At 34.3% G+C, this 21408-nt stretch overlaps 1 protein-coding gene across 8 annotated transcripts in view; it reads right to left on the reverse strand.

Annotated features, from left to right (window-relative positions):
* Positions 1 to 20355, reverse strand: part of LOC125679005 (serine/threonine-protein kinase Nek1-like) — a 52961-nt gene extending 32606 nt beyond the window's left edge. For 5 of the 8 annotated variants that reach the window (XM_056155966.1, XM_056155965.1, XM_056155967.1 and 2 more), the window contains exons 1-13: positions 20000 to 20338; positions 17885 to 17920; positions 17411 to 17471; positions 15893 to 15934; positions 15728 to 15783; positions 11805 to 11888; positions 4129 to 4196; positions 3928 to 4014; positions 1577 to 1631; positions 1288 to 1331; positions 971 to 1051; positions 571 to 646; positions 2 to 95 (exon numbers count right to left, since the gene is read on the reverse strand). In XM_056155966.1, the coding sequence (XP_056011941.1) occupies positions 2 to 95; positions 571 to 646; positions 971 to 1051; positions 1288 to 1331; positions 1577 to 1631; positions 3928 to 4014; positions 4129 to 4196; positions 11805 to 11888; positions 15728 to 15783; positions 15893 to 15934; positions 17411 to 17471; positions 17885 to 17920; positions 20000 to 20125 (910 nt within the window). In that variant the 5' untranslated portion in view covers positions 20126 to 20338. Of the gene's footprint in view, position 1; positions 96 to 570; positions 647 to 970; positions 1052 to 1287; positions 1332 to 1576; positions 1632 to 3527; positions 3587 to 3927; positions 4015 to 4128; positions 4197 to 11804; positions 11889 to 15727; positions 15784 to 15892; positions 15935 to 17263; positions 17322 to 17410; positions 17472 to 17884; positions 17921 to 19999 lie in introns of those variants that run through there. The other 3 variants (XM_056155962.1, XM_056155968.1, XM_056155970.1) reach the window with 3 other exon arrangements.
* Positions 20356 to 21408: the final 1053 nt, after the last annotated feature.

The raw sequence follows: 21408 nt of genomic DNA on the forward strand, positions 1-21408 counted from the left end.
CGTGCTGGGGGTCTGGAGGCTGGGGGAGGAGGGGGTAAGGCTCTAGCCAGCTTCTGACCATGCATCACAGTATGACTGAACTCGTCAGCTATCACCTACGAATAAAGATAAAGACAATGTGTATCACGGTATAAATAATATCATCAGTGTATTTATCAGTAATAACAGAGGGTGTTTATCAATAATAACATGGCATGTTTACCTCATATGTGTCATGCCTAAATGACATGGGACCTCATATGTGCCATGCCTAAATGACATGGAACCTCATATATGTCACACATAAAAATGACATGGGACCTCTTATGTGTCATGCCTAAATGACATGGGACCTCATATGTGACATGCCTAAATGACATGGGGCCTCGGCTTAGATAGGTTCATCTGAAAGACCTATCTCCATGTCAACCTATGGATCAGCTCTGTGAGCAGTGCCTCTACCGTCCACGAAGAAGTATGCTTGATAAACCACATGCATGACTCTCAGAAACCCCGGTGGTTTACAACTAGTTCATAGAATAGACATGCATTGTAAATAGTATCAAATAAACTAAACATATTGAAACTTACATCTTCTGAAAGGAACTTAGAAACTCTCTTCTGAACAAACGGCTTCTTCAAAATGGAATTTACAGAAGGTCTCTCCCTAAGATGAAAAATAATCAAATCATTGGCTTACAATGCATACTGAAAGACTAGGAAAGTATATCAGAATACGCAATTACCAAGTTTCCCAAGTTTTTGATATACATTTGTATGTATACATCTTGCACCCATCCAAGCGCTCACTAGAATACTAAACTTACCTCCATCACAGAAGAGTTGATATCTCAGACACTGTGTATTGATCGATAATTGTCTATAGTTTCTCTCACCCATCCACCCCCCCCCCCCTCCCCCCCATTCGCCTGAGGCATTACATGAATACATATATTATACGAGAATACCAGATGAGAAATCCTTGACATACTTTGGAGCTCGTTTAAACAGCTGAGCTATGAGTCCTCTGAGATCGTAGCTGTACTTGGGTGATATTGGTGGGTAAGACCCTCTGAAAAAATGTACATACACTAAACACATATACTTGTTTGTAAATGAACATGATTCATGCCCAAAACCTCTCCGTTGTCTCTTTCACACAAGTACATACATATATTTCAATCAAAGATTTTTTTTCAAACTAGGAGAAACAAATAGCTACAAATCATCTGTATTTCCAACACACACAGTTCTATCCTGTATCAAGTAACGACCTCCATTTAACTAGAATTGTCTCTGCTTACTTACCTGATAATTTTCAACACTAAATTCTTCATGTTACCGGCTTCAAACTGCACAAAGTGAAATTTCATTCATTTTAAACCACATCAACCCTATTTGTTTTAATGTATGATTTCAATGTGTTGTAAATTTGTAAAAAAAAAAAAAGATCAGATGTTTGTTCTAAGAAATCTAAACACATATACATGTTGTATATCACTTTGAAGCCAACAAAAGACTGAAATATGTTGTTTACCTTTCAGAATAAAATGAGTTGCAAATGTATTTATACAAGTATTAAAAAGATAATACTCACAGCATGTTTTAAGGTTGCCATTTCATACAGCACACATCCTAAGGACCATACATCACTGTAATACAGACTATACATTTCATACAGCACACATCATTTTAATACAGGATTTAACATTTCATACAGCACACATCATTTTAATACAGGATTTAACATTTCATACAGCACACATCATTTTAATACAGGATTTAACATTTCATACAGCACACATCATTTTAATACAGGATTTAACATTTCATACAGCACACATCATTTTAATACAGGATTTAACATTTCATACAGCACACATCATTTAATACAGGATTTAACATTTCATACAGCACACATTATTTTAATACAGGATTTAACATTTCATACAGCACACATCATTTTAATACAGGATTTAACATTTCATACAGCACACATCATTTAATACAGGATTTAACATTTCATACAGCACACATCATTTTAATACAGGATTTAACATTTCATACAGCACACATCATTTAATACAGGATTTAACATTTCATACAGCACACATCATTTAATACAGGATTTAACATTTCATACAGCACACATCATTTTAATACAGGATTTAACATTTCATACAGCACACATCATTTAATACAGGATTTAACATTTCATACAGCACACATCATTTAATACAGGATTTAACATTTCATACAGCACACATCATTTAATACAGGATTTAACATTTCATACAGCACACATCATTTTAATACAGGATTTAACATTTCATACAGCACACATCATTTTAATACAGGATTTAACATTTCATACAGCACACATCATTTAATACAGGATTTAACATTTCATACAGCACACATTATTTTAATACAGGATTTAACATTTCATACAGCACACATCATTTTAATACAGGATTTAACATTTCATACAGCACACATCATTTAATACAGGATTTAACATTTCATACAGCACACATCATTTTAATACAGGATTTAACATTTCATACAGCACACATCATTTAATACAGGATTTAACATTTCATACAGCACACATTATTTTAATACAGGATTTAACATTTCATACAGCACACATCATTTTAATACAGGATTTAACATTTCATACAGCACACATTATTTTAATACAGGATTTAACATTTCATACAGCACACATCACTGCAATACAGAATTAAACATTTCATGTTTGATTCTTATAACCAATTCGTTCACAGTATTCAGGGATTTTTTTACCCCTTGAACCCCGTTTGGGAAAAATAGCGATATTTGATCGAAATTGGGAAATTTGTTTCAAAGAAATAAATAAGAAAAACAAGCAAAAAATTAACCATTTGATATTTCAATATCAATGTGGCTTAAACAAGCTTTAATTTTCGGTCTTTGGCCGAGAAGAAACTGTCAAAAAAATTTGAAACAGAGTGGCACTGAGGTTCAATGGCCCCTCATGGCATATTCTCATCAAAGCATCCATCATTTGGGAATTTTTAAGCATCATTTTGGGAAAAACATCTGCTTTTCAGCATTGGGAATGGGGCCAAATTTCGGCCCTCTACAGATCCTAAAAAAATCCCTGATATTTTAAACAATTTCAAAAATCTGAATAGTTTTCTCACTGAATCTGTGCACATTAATACATCGCAAATTCGAATTTATTGATGTGTAAATTCTCATTCAGCTTTATTTTTGTCCAATCCAAACAAATGTAATAAATAAGATTGGAATTATCATACAATAAATCATTCTAGCTGTTGGAATTGGACCTATAACTGTAACCTGGCTTGGACTTCTCGAAAAAATCTCAAACCTAAGTTGGAGGTTTTTTTTATTTGGGCAGTCAAAATTTGAGCAAATCTCAGACTTAAGTCCAAATTTTGATTTAAGTTTATTTTGAGAAATCCAGGCCTGCTCATTATCTCTTAGTCATGTCATCACTACACATTTCTATATGAATGAATCTTTATAAAGTCCCCCACCTTTTATTGTTGTAAGGCCGGTTTTCTACAACATCACTAAACATGTTTCTATATGACTGAATCTTTATAAAGTCCCCCACCTTTTATTGTTGTAAGGCCGGTTTTCTACAACATCACTAAACATGTTTCTATATGACTGAATCTTTATAAAGTCCCCCACCTTTTATTGTTGTAAGGCCGGTTTTCTACAACATCACTAAACATGTTACTATATGAATGAATCTTTATAAAGTCCCCCACCTTTTATTGTTGTAAGGCTGGTTTTCTACAACATCACTAAACATGTTACTATATGAATGAATCTTTATAAAGTCCCCCACCTTTTATTGTTGTAAGGCCGGTTTTCTACAACATCACTAAACATGTTTCTATATGACTGAATCTTTATAAAGTCCCCCACCTTTTATTGTTGTAAGGCCGGTTTTCGACAATCTCTGGAGACAAGTAGTAAGGAGTTCCAATACACGTTCTAGCTAATTCCACAGTACTGAAAGAAATCAATCAATGTGTGTGAAAAGTTCATTGAATCTCTCTGAATCTCTCTCTTTCTATCTCTCTCTCTCCCCTCTCTTTCTCCAGCTATTGAAAAAATATCCCATACCTTCCTAAAACTTTGGCTATCCCAAAATCTCCTAATCTTAATGAACCATCAGCTGATAAAAAGATGTTCTGCAAAAGATAATTTACACATATCAAAATGCTGGTGTTTTTTTAAAAATGTTTCTACATTTACTGAATCTATTTATGTATAAATCAGAAAACATTCTGATAAAGAGCCTGGTTCAAAAAGTGCCAAAAATGGCCCATGCTAAAAACAAAAACATTTTGCTACAGAATATATCTATAGACTTCATACTTTCTTAAAATACCTTTCTTTTTACAATATCTTGATTATTCATTCCGTAAGAGGTCTTTAAAATAGCATATGCATCTGAATTAATTACGACGTTCTGGTGATAATTTATGACGTTACTCTTTGACAATTAACAGAACGTCATTTGAATTAAGATCCTTGTCAGCACTTTATATTGTTCATACTGAAAATAACTTCTATAATCAAATATTTCCAAAGAAATGATGATAATAAATACTGGGTGATTATTACATAAGAAAAGAAAATCATCGGGTATGAAATCGTTTTGGTACGAGTGAAAACGACACCGCTCCCAACAAGAATATTTTGGTAAGTGTAAACATTACTTCAGAATATACTATCAAAGTTTTCTAGACATTAAGATTAACAGAAGCTTTATTACACATATTCTTTCAGTAGCTGTATAAAACCATGCATAAAACCATGCAATCAAATAGACGGAACACAAACGGGAGTTCTTTTTATCGACACACTCGGTGTGTATTCATGTGTACTTTCACTTTGTCATTATTATAATGTTTCCGTACGGTGTACACACTGTGGATCAGAGAGCGCCAGGAAATTCTTGGTGTTGCCCCTTTAGGTCATTTTAATGGTAGAGATACATGTACAATGTCATTGCATTAGCAAGTAAGAGTAACACCTGCTTGTATTGTCGATTTCCTTTTAAAGAAAAAAAAAAGAAGAAACACAGTTCATAACAATTAGTGTGCTTCAATACTTAGATCACCAGAGACAGTACCACTTATGGTAAAACAATGATGATTTAAGGATTTGACATGTTTATTAGAGTTTCTATAAATTTAACAACCCACAACCCCCTCAAAAAAATAAACCCGAGTTAAACAATATATACATATAATGCTAAAATCAACAAGAACAGATGAATTAACAGGAACACATGATACCAGCTATTGATGATTTTAAACATGAACAGAATTTCAAAACGTTTGACATATATATATACACACACACTTTTGGCTTGAATTTTGTAATGAATGCTGTTGGTGTACATTTTGTTCATATTTCTCACTTAAACTGAATGATAATTGAATTACAAATTGAGCACAGAAACACAGATTTCGAATCTCTAGTTTTGAATATGTTAAACAGGTGTACTGTATCGTGATTAGAGATAACGCCTGAGTTGAATGTTAGTTTACATAAACTTTGGCTTTTTAGAAAAAATATATACATGAAATCTGTTTGGGTAGAATACTTCACAACGTGATGTTTAATGACAATTTGATATGGTTAGCAAGTATAGAAAAAATGTTATATGTGTTACACTTGTTTCAGCACCAAAGGTCCATGTCACTTGAGGAATTTACTCTTCCGTGATGCTCTCATCACCTGAGCTATTGCTTTCACTGTCCGATTCATCAACTGTGGTGGCATCATCCAAATACTCCCCCCAGTCACAAACACCCATCTTACCATCTCCACACCTATGTCGTGCAAAACCGAGGTACCATACAATAGAGGCTGTATGGGCACACATACCAACTACCCGTGCCCCTGCTCGACACTTGCAATACCATGCAATGATAGTGCCATCCCCATACTTGATCCAGAGTTGGTAACTCTTAGAAGATACATGTCGACTTCTCATGCGGATTCTTAACAAACCATGCTCTTCTTTGTGCATTTGAATGATGCAGTCTCCTTCCATGTGTTCTTGGGCATAGCTAGAGGAGAGGCGTAGCTGGTAGGTACCACATGTGAGAGCCCTCAACCCTTCCTCATCCAAGTATGGGAAGTCTGTTACCTCATCGATTTCTTTCCAGCAGACTGTTCTGCGATCTAAATGATTGACCTCCACATGTTCTTTAAGTTGATTCACTTGTTTGGATAAAAAAATCATCTTGGCACCTAGAGCCTGGTCTTCTTCAAGATTCCCAGTTGAAAGAGGTTTCCGGTATCTGCAAAATTGTCACAATGTTGCATGTTGTCAAATATATAAGTGTCAAAATATTTTTTAAAGGTTTATTTCATGCTCAAGGAAAAATTTAACTATCTTAAATATGTTTACCTATTGCAAATGCAGCATACAATTTTGACAAAATCTCCAATGAAGGGTGTCTGGCTTGAAGGTAGAATATGACCTAGATATTTCCACTGTTTGATCCTTGCATTTGCACTCTCAACAATCCATCTAATCTGTGTAAAGAAAGTAATGCTTTATCAATAACATTTACAAAAATATCACACACACACATAGATACACACACACACACACACACACACACACACACACACACACACACACTGACATACATGCAGCTAGTATAGACTTTTGTACATTTTACAAACTTCCACATTTTAGAGTTTCATTTTTTATAAGATTCTGTGATATTTTTGCACAATTGTAATTTTTCAAATATTTTTTTTTTAATTTTTATGACCAAACTTTCATGTTGCACATCATTTCAAAGTTGTTTTTCTTTAGGTAAGTAATTTTTGTAATGACTTATTCTGTTTACATTGTAGTTTATAATACTTATTATGTTTACAAATGGTTTGTATATAAAACAATAATAATTGTATATTTGATAGACACATTTTCCTTATTTACCTTGGTAACCAGTCGGCTTGTATTGGCTGCCTCTGTTGACATTTGCCGTTCTCCCTTTTCCATGAATGAGGGCATTTCAACTTTAATTCCCAGCTCTTGCAGGTATGATAGGGAATCACGAAATCCTCGGTCCACAATAAAAATGTCATCCTCTTGAACCCAACTGCGGATGTCTTCAATGTTTTTTCTCATTATGTGGTTCAAAATGCTGGCATCATTATTTCGTGCAAAGTATGGTCCCATCACCGAAATGAAATATCCTGTTGTGGAAACTATAACCATGGGTTTTACCAGTGGTCTTCCCTTGTGGAGACTAAATGACTGTCGTTGGAATTTGAAATTACCACTTTTAGTAATATATATATAAGTTCCATCCAGGACAAGGATCACTTTCGGACTTGCAACGTCTCCAAAGAGGGTCTGTGCGAGTGGTCGTGTGTGATGATTGATGATCTCATCTCTGGTGATGTGCTGAAACCCAATGTTTTCTGAGACAAATGTGCCATTTATGAGGGCTGATCTAACTGCCTTGATGCTTCTGGAGATACTAGCCTTGGAAATATTAAACAAGGTAGATAAAACTCGGTTTGACTCTCCTCTCATCTTCATCAAAAAAATGGCAAGGCTTGTTTTCACTGTCCTTGATGGAGTTGACTTCACCCTGTCATCAATATACTTCAGCAAGTCATCAAATGCTGTCTTTGAAATTCCAAGAAGATCAAAATAGTCTTTATCTGTAAGTTGATTATGGCTTTCAAAATTAAGTCTCATTTTTTCATTTTTCAATACCTCTGATCTTAAAAATCTTATCAGCTTGGTGATTGAGTGTCTGTTCAGGGTTGTTGTTGATGAAATACAGTCCACAGCCTCAATATTTCTTTGTAAGTGGATTGGGCAACACCTGGATCCAGCTTAAATAATTATTTCATGTGACAAAAAAAGTTGATGTCTCAGATCAGTTGGCACTACAACAAGTTTTGGACCAGGTTTTTTGCAAAAACAGCATGCTGAATGACCTCTGGGTGTGCAGGAGAAAGGAAGAGTAACTGAGGGAGGACTAGGTGCCTCAGGTTGTGCAGATTGTACAATCTCTTCAGGAATCGGTACTAATGTCTGAATTTTTGCCATTTCATCCTTTTGTGAGAGAAGTGACTTGTATCTGTGGCGGCATTTGTTGCAGAGCGGGTCCTTATCATTTGGAGTCCTACCTATAAGGGAATTTTTACATTTAGAATGTAACCTTTCATTTTCAATAGATGTTATCAATTTTATGCAATCCTTCTTATACATGTAATGTTGACAATGAAGTATTATATCTTCAAATGATACCAACCAGTACACTTGGTAACAAGAGACCTAATCTTTCTGGGGATGGAATATCTGTCCTTTAAACGGGTTCTTCTAGGACAGGTGAAACATGTATACTCTTTTGGACCTGTGCTGTGTGTACGAGGCATCTGGAATTTCAATTAATTACCAAATATTACTAAATGACAGTGCCATATTATTTGATCTATACTGAACACTATACCTTAGTCATTATAATAAACAAGATGTGCATGGGAGACACTAGGCAACAAAGAACATTAAACAAGGTCAAGAAGTTTGTTAATAAAACAAAGGTCAAATATAAAAATATGAGAGTTCTGAACCATTCAAAAGTTATGAGCAAAAGTTTTAGACAGACAGACAGACAGGACAAAAACAATATACCCCCTCCTCCAACTTTAGTTGCAGGGGCATAAAAGTACTGATGTGAATTAGTGTTGTGCTTTTATCAACATTATATCAATCAAGCTATCATAAAATATACATGTATGTACTTGTAGATTGTATATCACTTTGTTAGAATTCATGTTATCTTACTTAATTTGAATAAAAAATGCATTATGTTGTACTTTTTAATTTTTTTTAATGAGTGGATTTTTCTTATTTTGTTGCATCTAGAAGAAAAAAATCAAACACCTGTGTGCAAGACTATGTGCTCATTTTTATTAAAATTTAATTGAAAGAATTTGTGTATATTTTCAATATATCATGTAGAATGTTTTTTACTGATTGCATAAAAGTATAAAAAAAAAAATCAAACACCTTACTTACACATAATGTAACATTACAAACATATATATTTCAAGAGTATTTTTAATGAGTGGATAATATTTTTGCAATCTAATAAAAACTATATGTTGGATCCGCCCGCATACATGTATGCTAGTAGGGCCTATGCAACCGGATTTATCCTTTAATTTTAATTAGATTGCAATTTTTTTATTTCTTGATTTAAGAAAATAATCAATCTTTGTGTTTTATCTAAACGTTACATGTATGCTTACAAGTTCATTTTCAATGAAATATTTGGATACATATGCATTGCAGGAGTTCACTATCTCTGAATAGGCGGTCTACTTTGAGTAGCTTCCCTTTATTTGAAAGTTTTGGTATTCATTTCTCTAATTTTTAACTTAAAGTCAAACATATATGTTAATTTTTTATTCTGCAATAAACAATGTATATTTTAAAATGTAATTGTATTAAATTACTTAAATTTTATTTAATTGAGTAGAGTCATTTGGTAATTTATCTTAATGCGCTTTGTATAATGTTTGATGCAAAAATATAAATACAAAATATAACGATTTTGAGGATTTCCGATCCCGGCTTTATCAACCCCCCAAAAATCGACTCAGAAGATGCGGGGTTAAAATTGTTAGAAAGTTGTAATTAGATTATAAATTCATATTGATGTGTTCTTTAAAATCAATGGTCTTAATACAGTATAATTGATATGGTATGAGAATGTGTAATGAACGTATACTTTGGTAACACATTGTGCTTCTGATAGGCCTAGTTCACATTCATGATTGGATCCGCCGGGCCTTGTTTACAATAACAAGGCTTAATAACGTGTATATATATTTATATAGAAAGTATTTAAAGGATTTTAAAATATATTTACTTACCTTTTCATGATATCTTTGCTGAATCGAGTGATGTTTACAAACAGCGCTGTCAACTCTTGCTTAATATTTCTGCACGCGCCAGATGACCGGACGACACGCGTATTTATCATATTTTTTTTAAATATTTTTTTTCTATATGGGGCGAGTTCTTCACGGAGAAAAAAAAGCATTTCAAATAAGTTTTGTTATGCCAGTACTTCGTTTCATACTTGATTCTTTCTCCTCGAAGAACGCGCCCCACTTTAAATATTGTCACAAAGTTGCAAAAACACAAGAATATTCCGGAAAATATCTATCCGCTGGGGGTTTCGGTACTTAGTAATGCTAGGGAGTTGTCCTGTTTAACCAGAGTGACCCACACATGTAATAACCAAGTCATGTAGATTGGAAAAAGGCACATAAATCCAAAGGAAACGGTAATTTATTTTTCAAGAAATATGTAGGCCATATATGGCACTTTCTGAATCTAGCTCTTTATTATAATATATTGAGTAAAGAGAGTTATACAGGTACTAACATTATATATCTCCTCTAGCCGAGGGTGACTATACACGGTGTTATACAGGTACTAACATTATACGTCTCTGCTAGCCGAGGGTGACTATACACGGTGTTATACAGGTACTAACATTATATGTCTCTGCTAGCCGAGGGTGACTATACACGGTTATACAGGTACTAACATTATACGTCTCTGCTAGCCGAGGGTGACTATACACGGTGTTATACAGGTACTAACATTATACGTCTCTGCTAGCTGAGGGTGACTATACACGGTGTTATACAGGTACTAACATTATACGTCTCCGCTAGCCGAGGGTGACTATACACGGTGTTATACAGGTACTAACATTATACGTCTCTGCTAGCCGAGGGTGACTATACACAGTGTTATACAGGTACTAACATTATACGCCTCTGCTAGCCGAGGGTGACTATACACGGTGTTATACAGGTACTAACATTATACGTCTCTGCTAGCCGAGGGTGACTATACACGGTGTTTCTCTTTCACTGTATCGTCACCCTCTCTTTCACGAAACACCGTGTATCACCACCCTTGGCTATTGAAGATGCCATTATATTTCTCGGTGTGTTTGTTTGACATTAACACACAATGAAAATAGAGCTTACACACAATAACTTACCTGTAATTTGATGTCTCTGGTCTTACACACAATAACTTACCTGTGATTTGATGTCTCTGGTCTTACACACAATAACTTACCTGTGATTTGATGTCTCTGGTCTTACACACAATAACTTACCTGTGATTTGACGTCTGTGGTCTTACACACAATAACTTACCTGTGATTTGATGTCTGTGGTCTTACACACAATAACTTACCTGTGATTTAATGTCTGTGGTCTTACACACAATAACTTACCTGTGATTTGATGTCTGTGGTCTTACACACAATAACTTACCTGTGATTTGATGTCTCTGGTCTTACACACAATAACTTACCTGTGATTTGACGTCTGTGGTATTACACACAATAACTTACCTGTGATTTGACTTCTGTGGTCTTACACACAATAACTTACCTTTGATTTGATGTCTGTGGTCTTACACACAATAACTTACCTGTGATTTGACGTCTCTGGTCTTACACACAATAACTTACCTGTGATTTGATGTCTCTGGTCTTACACACAATAACTTACCTGTGATTTGATGTCTCTGGTCTTACACACAATAACTTACCTGTGATTTGATGTCTGTGGTCTTACACACAATAACTTACCTGTGATTTGATGTCTGTGGTCTTACACACAATAACTTACCTGTGATTTGATGTCTGTGGTCTTACACACAATAACTTACCTGTGATTTGATGTCTGTGGTCTTACACATAATAACTTACCTGTGATTTGATGTCTCTGTGTAAAATCTTTCGGTCGTGGATGTGTTTTACTGCCAGACAGATTTGAACAAACCAGTCCATCACCTGTAGAGGAAGAAAATATACATTTACCAGTATCCATATATACATAATTATAATTTATACACAAAATGTGGAATGGTCTTTCTTAAATATAGTACACACATAAACTGCTATCATGATCAATCTCAAAATAATTCACATAACAAGAGGCCCAAGGGCCTAGAATCGCTCTTCTGATAAATTGTACAACCCCACCATTTCTATTCTTAGCCTCTTAGTATTCTAAATCTTTAGTTAAATCCTAAGAATTCAAAAAAAGTAGGTCAATGTGACCTACTTTTTGGTCTACACATTTTGAGAACCCAAGAAATATCAACTGACAAAGTTTGATGATTTTAAGCCAATTAGTATCTGAATATTGAAATATAGCTGTCAAATTCCAATCGTAGGTCATGGTGACCTACTTTTTGGTCAGCGAACTCCGAACATGCAAGACCCATCAACTGACAAAGTTTGATGACTGTAGGTCAAATAGTATCTGAAATATATAAATATAGCCGTCAAATTCCAAAAGTAGGTCAAGGTGACCTATTTTTTTCGTCAACACCCTTCAAACATGCAAGACCCAACAACTGACAAAGTTTGATGACTGTAGGTCAAATAGTATCTGAATTATATAAATATAGCCGTCCAATTCCAAAAGTAGGTCAAGTTGACCTACTTTTTGGTCGAAACCCTTCGAACATGCAAGACCCATCAACTGACAAAGTTTGATGACTGTAGGTCAAATAGTATCTGAAATATATAAATATAGCCGTCAAATTCCAAAAGTAGGTAAAGGTGACCTACTTTTGGTCGACACACTCCGTTGACTCAAGATGCATCAACTGTCAAAGTTTGATGATTGTAGGGCAATTAGTGACTGAAATATATAAATATAACTGTCAAATGCCAAAAGTAGGTCACAGTGACCTACTTTTTGGTCGATACACTCCGAAGACTCAAGATGCATCAACTGACAAAGTTTGATGATTGTAGGTCAAATAGTGTCTGAAATATAGTAATTTAGCTGTCAAATACCAAAAGTAGGTCACGGTGACCTACTTTTTGGTCGACACAAACCGAAGACTGAAGACGCATCAACTGACAAAGTTTGATGATCCTAGGTTTTACAGTGCCCAAAATATGCATCTAAAGTTGAAAATGTGAAATTTGAATATCTGCAAAATTCAAAAAGTAGGTCACTGTGACCTACTTTTTTATAAATATGTTTCAAGGCCTCAAGATGCATCAACTTACAAGATTTGATGATTCTAAACCTCTCGGTATTTGAAATAACAACTTAAATATATCTATAAATGATAAGCCATAAAATTCAGAAAGTAGGTCACGGTGACCTATTTTTCAGTTGACGCATTTCAAGGTCCCATGATCCACCAACTGACAAGTTTTGATGATCATAGGCTTCAAAGTGTCCAAGATATGCATCAAAATTAATTTTAAAATAAATACCTGCAAAATTCAAAAAGTAGGTCACCGTGACCTACTTTTGAGACAACTTGACACAAGGTCCTAAGATGCATCAACTGTCAAAATTTGATGATCCTAGTCCTTATAATGACTAAAATATCTAAGATTTAAGGAATTTAAAATTTTTTTAAATTTAGGTCAACTTTGAAGTGACCTTGAGACCACGCCCTTTGCCCCAGGGTAATGTCTTGAACAATTTTTAATCTACAACATATCCTCATCCTTATGTGTAAGTTTGGTGATAATCTGCCCTGTGGTTCTTGAGAAGAAGATTTTTTAGCAACCACTACTTTTGTTTGTATTTTCCTGATTATCTCCCCTTGTTAAAGGGTCACATCCCTCTATTTAGTATGTATGAAAGCCCTTGGGCCAATGATACCCTGTAACAAATTTGAAAAGAATTGGCCAAGGGGTTCTTGAGTTATAGCCCTTTTTCTAAAAAGTTTACGCACACCGCACAAATGGCCATAGCATTAGCTCTTTGAGCCTTTGGCTCAGAAGAGCTAAAAACTGCATCATGATCAATCTTAAATATAATTAATTCACAAACTGTACCATGTTCACTTTTAAATATAGTTAATTTACAAAGTGTTTCAAGTAAAATACATGAATTAAACATACTATAATTCAAATACTGGTACAAAGTGTTTCATGATAAACTCTAACAAGAGGTACTGTGAGCAATGCTCACTAAGAATACCCCTGCTTACCCCAATCTCCCAAAGGGTGTTGTTAATAGGTATAAATTACCTCTTTCCTGAGTATAAAAATATGGTATGCCATTGTAGAAGAAAATGGAAGATATAGTCCGAACACAAATCCATGGCTTAAACCTATAATTTTGACCTTGAGATCAAAGGTCAAGGTCATAAAAAGGTCATGAATGTACATGACACATAGTCTCATGGTGATACACCCATGTCTTATGGTATGACTATGTCAAAACCCTATAATCAATTTTGACCTTGAGGTCAAAGTTCAAGGTCATATAGCAGTCATGAAGGTACCTGACACATCATCTCATGGTGATACACTCATGTGTCAAATATGGTATGCCTATGTCAAAGAACAAAGAAGTCATGGCCCTGACACGAATCCATTGTAAAAACCTTTAATTTTGACCTTGAGGTCAAGGTCATATGGAGGTCATGAAGGTACATGACACATCATCTCATAGTGATACACTCATGTGTCAAATATGGTATGCCTATGTCAAAGAACAAAGAAGTTATGGCCCGGACACGAATCCATTGTAAACAAGAGTACCGCAAACGGTACATAATACGCCCGTGAAATGCTTACATAGGGTGTTTTTCTTGTGCTATAATTTGTATAACTTAGCTTCAGGTAGTATTAGCCATCATGAGGCTGTGACAAACTTTCATATGAACAAAGGGTCTTAGCTTAAAAATCGAGATTTCCTCAAAATGGATCAAGTTCAACAAGCTGTAATTTTTTGAAAAATGGAAGAAAATCAAACTCCTTCCCCAGAATTAATTTCCAAATAGACTAAGTTCAACAACCTGTAATTTTCTCAAAAATTGTAGAAAATCAAAATCCATCCCACATGCACATCTTCAATACCATACAAACACTCCACAAAATAAGAAGGTCCTCACTTGAAAACTGTGGGAGGAGTAGGGCGGACAAATTATGTACCCTCCATAGAATATTAATTTCCAAACAGACTAAGTTCAACAAGCTGTAATTTTCTCAAAAATTGTAGAAAATCAAAATACATCCCACATGCACATCTTCAATACCCATACAAACACTCCACAAAATAAGAAGGCTCTCACTTGAAAACTGTGGGAGGAGTAGGGTGGACAAATTATGTACCCTCCATATAATAATTATTTTCAAACAAAGGGGCAAAACTCCTGGAAAAAAGTTCGAAATGGATCAAAATTGCAGTATGATCTAGAGTGACCCACAAAGAAGCTACACAGCAAGTTTCAGCATGATATGTGAAAGGGAAATGAAATTATAAAGAGAAAAACCCATACGGACGGATGGATGGACGGATGGACAGACGGACGTACAGACATCACTGTACCATAATATGTCCTGTTTAAAGACGGGCATATATAAACCTTTAATTTTGACCTTGATGTCAAGGGTCAAGGTCATATAGAGGTCATGAAGGTACTCGACACATCGTCTCATGGTGATCCACCTGTGTGCCAAATATGGTATGCCTAAGTCAAAGAACAAAGAAGTTATGGCCCGGACACGAATCTGCACAGACAGACAGACAGAGTGATTCCTATATACCCCCCTGAACTTCGTTCGGGGGGTATAAATATAGTTTACATACAAAGCATATCATGTTGAATTTTTATTAGTTTTTCTCTTATAATAAACGTGTGTACCTGATCTTCCGGAAACAAAATCCCTCTCTGTCCGTTAATTTTACCGTACAAATCACCTACGATATTGAGAAAAATCACATCATAACATTACATCAACAATGAGATACACTTACAATGTCATAAACAAATTGTTTACATTTCACAAGATACTAAGTTTTTTCTTACCTTTTTCACAGAAATCCATTACAATGTATAGGCTTCCAATTTCTACAAAGTATAAAATTCTATGTTAAGTCTTTTTCAGGCTAATCAAACATATGAAGATTTACTTTTGAAGAGAGACAATATAAATTAAAAGCACACATGAGATAAAAGAAAACTACCTTCATCTACCTTAAGGAGGAATGCTACACCAGAGAAATTTGATGTAGATTAAAAGTGGAGGATATGTACAACAATATTTTGAAGTTGAAAATTTTCAAATTTATTTTATTTTGTCAAAAAATACAGTTTTAGGAGAAGGTAATCTGAAAAAAATTTAAAACCCCTGCTGGACTCGAACCTGTGACCTACAGGTCAGCAGTCGGTATTCTAACCTACTGAGCTACTCGGCTATGTATTTAAATGGAAAAGGAAAAGTCAAATATTGCTGATATTGATTTTTTCATCCATGTTTTTAAAGGAAGTCAGCCATTATGACGATGTAGAGTACTACCTTAAACTAATTGTGCAATCCTGTATAAATAAAGGATATCATTATTACAGTCTTCACGAAAACATTTACTAGTAAAACTTGCTGGCCAGTCGGACCAGTGAACTGTCTTAATTTACAGGCCCACAGTGAAATTTACTGGCCCCCCAAATTTTCATAGTACATGTTTATCACATACATTATGGAATGCATTGTAAAATTGTACGATTAATTTACTGAAATTATGGTTATTACTTGTATTCATATCCACCCAAAAACATCCTTTCTGTCGATACCAGAAAAACGACACCAGAAAAACAACACCTACACAGTATTCTCTCTCTCTATCTCTCTCTCTCTCTCTCTCCACCTGCAAACAACAATACTACAAATTCACCTATTTTTCACAAACATGAAAACAGCCCGAGTGCACCTTAGGGAGTAGCCTTCTCTACCAACATCAAATGCAAACGATTGATTAATTCTATATTAAACTATAGAAATTGCATAAAATCAGAGATAACTGCATTTGACGAAGTTCATTTTAATTGGACAATGCAATAAAGTAGATTACCGGTGTGCAGATGTTCGTTGAATATTCACGTGATCAAGGTACAAGTTATCTTGACAATTACAGGTATAAGTTATCGTTCTTACTTTAAAGAAACAAACCACGATGTCCAAACACTTACTCTATGTGCTATTTATTGATTTATTTTTATTTTGATGGTAAATTTAAGCAAATAAGACATTTAGAAAATCTACATCCAACATTATATTTAATGTGACTTACAAAAAGTCTACAAGCCCATCGGACTTCCTGATTTTTTATTTTCACTGACCCGACCGTAAAATTCACTGGCCTGGTCTTCTGACCACTGAGTTTTCGTGAAGACTATTAATAACTTCAAATGATTCCCTGTAAGTTACAATGTTAGGGTGACTCATTATTACCTTCAAATGATTCTCTGTAAGTTACAATGTTAGGGTGACTCATTATTACCTTCAAATGATTCTCTGTAAGTTACAATGTTAGGGTGACTCATTATTACCTTCAAATGATTCCCTGTAAGTTACAATGTTAGGGTGACTCAGTTGTGCCAAGACTGCTACCTAAAATTACAATGGAAATTTTCTTTATACAAGGGAAAGGACATACTGAAATATACAAGTAAGTTTTCAAATCATTTATCATATTTCATTTGTATTCAAACAGCAATATATTATCATGATTATATAAAAGTACTTTTAAACTATAAAAATACAATATTTATCATTGTTATTGTAATATAAAACAAGAAATGTTTGTAAAACATATATGCCCCCCCCCCCCCCCTTCCTCCGGTGGTGCAAAATTGGAAAAGTTTATACACATCATGCATCATCTAATTGTCCTTCAAAGGGGTGCATTATAACAATTTGTAACAACTTGTTTGAATAAGCATGAAAACAAAAATAATATTTAAATCAACAATTATAAATTCATAGTATTAAAAGATCAACACTAAATATTAAGGGGAGCTTACTTCTTTTTTGGAGTCTTGTCTTTCTTTAGGGCCCATCTGTAAAACCATCACAAGCAATGTAATATACAGATATATACAAATCAAATACATGTACTAAAAACAGTGGTCTCTTAATAAAATGGAATTTCGAAAACCTTCAAAAATATTTACTATTACATTCCCCCGAAAAAGAATAATGTACAATTGCAAAAATATAATTTTTGTGTCCTTGTATAAAAGAGAACTTGAAACATTGCAATTTGAGCCATTCTCTACCTAAATTTGTCATCCATACCATAATCACTGCTGAGATTTGACTTGGCTTGATATTTGGACTGATGCCTTCCCTGAATCTCCGAGAAGTCCTTCATAATTCATTTTGACAGTTTTAATAAGTTCCTATCACTATTAATATTGCATTGCTTACTGTCTAGGTATAAAAATCCCAAAATAAAAAGTCAATAAATTTTCCATTCAAATGAGGACTCCCATGAAGGAATTGTTTATCTCCTGATCTTGAAGAGTTCCTATGGTCCGTTTTTTTTTCTTAATTTCTAACAAACAGAAGGTATGGACAGTTTTACATATCACTAATAACGAAAATCAGACAAAAGAAACTCTTCAATTAGTTAATTTAGACTTCGTTGAGCAGTTTTATATGACCGCAAATGGCAGTGACCGAGTGTCACCCAAGTACACATTAATTACTAGAACCGACTGAAGCTGAATGGTTTCCAGACATGAATTATGAAGGACTATTTCAAGATTCGATGAAGGCATCAGTCCAATCCGAAATTAATGCTCAGGAAATACAGTCCACCTCAATACTTATTTTACTGTAAACCTCTGCTCAGGAAATACAGCCCACTTCAACACTTATTTTACTGTAAACCTTTATAACCAATGAGTAATTATGAAACACAAAGCTTAATTCTGTCAGCATGATTTGTTGAGTGGATTGATTTTGAATCAGTTTCTAAACAAAGAATTTCCGTATGAAAAAAGTTTCAGGGTACATGTTTTGGGATGTAAATTCTAGCTGCAATAATGTTACTTTTTCCAATTTTTTTTTTCATTCTGATGTTTTCAGGAGAGAGCTACAATTCCAATTTTCCAAAGAATCTGTTTACACTAAAAAGAACACTAACTTTGTGCTTGGGTGTGTCTATTTCATGTGTTTTTGATTGGATATCATGTACAGCATGAAAACTTTGTCTCCTCTGCCATGCTTACTAACACAAGATCACATAAATAAAAGAGACAAAGCTTATCCATATTTGCATGGACAGCACACTGAATAACCAAAATATTGTTGACAATCAGTGTGAAAATGTAGTTGTTCAACAGGGACTAGAGCCAATCCAACAAAGAAAGGAAAATCATGTGGTGGCAGAAAAAAAATTACACCCTGCTGTTCGTTTTTGAACTTGATATCAAATTTAAACCTTTTCAATACTGACAAAATCCCTTTCTTCTCCATACCCATACATTGATGTAAAAACTACCTTATATGGGCATATGCAAATAATTTGACAGCTTCAGTATATCAAACATGGTGCAAAATAATTGAGAAATTGGGATACATCAAAATTATTAAAATTGGTAGAATAAAGTCTCCTAAGAAACATATAATACCATTTTTGTTTATGATACAATAAAGAAAACCAGCAAATGTTTAGAAAGACTGAAAATGTTGTGGGAGTGAATCATTTCCGCATTTGCACATTACGGAGGTCCTAAGGAGTTGTAACCCCCCACCCCACCCCCCCAATTGGAGAGGCCTACATTGTTGCAGCTATTTAAATTCAAATGTCATGAAAAAATCTACCATCTGTGGGTGGAAGTGTTAAGTAATTGAGACAAGGTACAAAATTCAGTTTTTGGCAGCTATTTTGAGCATGGCATTTTACACAACAACTACTTATTTGTTCTAGGCCTATCAGAATAGATTCCAAAATCAGTTTCTATATGGCATTTAATTCATTCTGGGCATTTCAAATGTTCACAGTCCATTTTGTTTCAGCGATGTCACAATGCAAACACTTTAAATAGTTGTATATCAATGTAAACTGAAAGTATAACAACCCACATTGAAGTTCTGATTAAAAGTTTTACGCAAAATGTGAAATCTTATACCTTTCGTATATTGATTTCCTTAATAACATATTGTTTCCCATCATTCTTTTTTCTGACCAAAATGGCCTTTCCAAATGCGCCTTCACCAATCTGTCTTATCTTGACGTACTTCTCCATTCTGTTCATATTAATTCTCGACTCGAGGATGGTCAATTCAACGCCATTGCTCAATTGCTCGAATAAGATAGGGTATCAACGATACTTATCACTAAATGATTACAACAATTTACTCTCGCAATATATGTATACAGTACTCATTTAAATCTAATATATATCTGAACATAATTCATTGGCATGACTGGAGAGCTACAAAAATTCAACGGAAGTTTACAATCTCTATGAAATAAATTTCAGAAATGATTTAGTCAAAACGAAAAAAATTAAATTTCAAATTAAAATTTTTAAACGTGGATATGCAAACGTAAATTAACTTCCCCGAATAGTCAAGCATGTTATATTTCATTATTCTAGTAAATAAGCTTTTATTGGTTGTGTTATTTAATAAATATCGTTTTGTAAGTTTTTAATATAAAAAAATTGGCCACAAACCAATTCGGCCCAAGTCATTTCGGCCCAATTCTTTGGTCGCTGCGCAACTAGTCATGAAAATCATCTTATGTATGTGTATTCAGGCAGTGAAACATGTTCAACGGCCATCGTACGTTCCAAAGACAAAATCTGTTCAGGTTTTTGGAACACTAATTATAAACAGGAAGGAAGAAAATGCAACGAACCACACTAAGATTCAAACCCGGGTCTGCTGAATGCTCTACCAACTGAGCTAATTAATATGTAGCAATGGAACCTGCTTGACCGCCACACACACAAATTCTTCAACTAACAAGCCATTTGTCTCGGTTAATCCATTGCAAAATTGCCAGTCGGGGAAACTGGTCTGATTTCTTGATATACCTGTCTTGTTAATGATCAATATGATTAAAATTAGATCCTTTGATCCGCTCACGTATATCGCTACACAAGGTAGCGATATACGTTCACCACGAGCGGATCAAAGGATCTAATTTTAATCATATTGGTTAATGAGCAGAAGAAACCTTTGATATCGTTATAAAATCTTCAATATGATAACAAGCAACATATAAATACACTTTTCTTTTCTTATATATATATATATATATATATATATATATATATATATATATATTTGATAAGGATCACTAGGTTATATGTGTGTAATTTACCACTAACATAACAAAAGACATAAATTTGACTCAGATACGTGTTTACTCAGGTTATGAATAAAAATTCATGAACGGCATGAACTTTTATCAATACGGAATGCTTGAAATCTGATAAGAACACCAAAAGGCATTTCATTACAAAAAGTTACCAGCAAACCAGAGAAAGAAGTACACAGTTTTTGGGGATAGTCCATCATTACACTTAGT

This window comes from Ostrea edulis, chromosome 2 (assembly GCF_947568905.1).
Source record: "Ostrea edulis chromosome 2, xbOstEdul1.1, whole genome shotgun sequence".
In the NCBI taxonomy this organism is placed as follows: domain Eukaryota; kingdom Metazoa; phylum Mollusca; class Bivalvia; order Ostreida; family Ostreidae; genus Ostrea; species Ostrea edulis.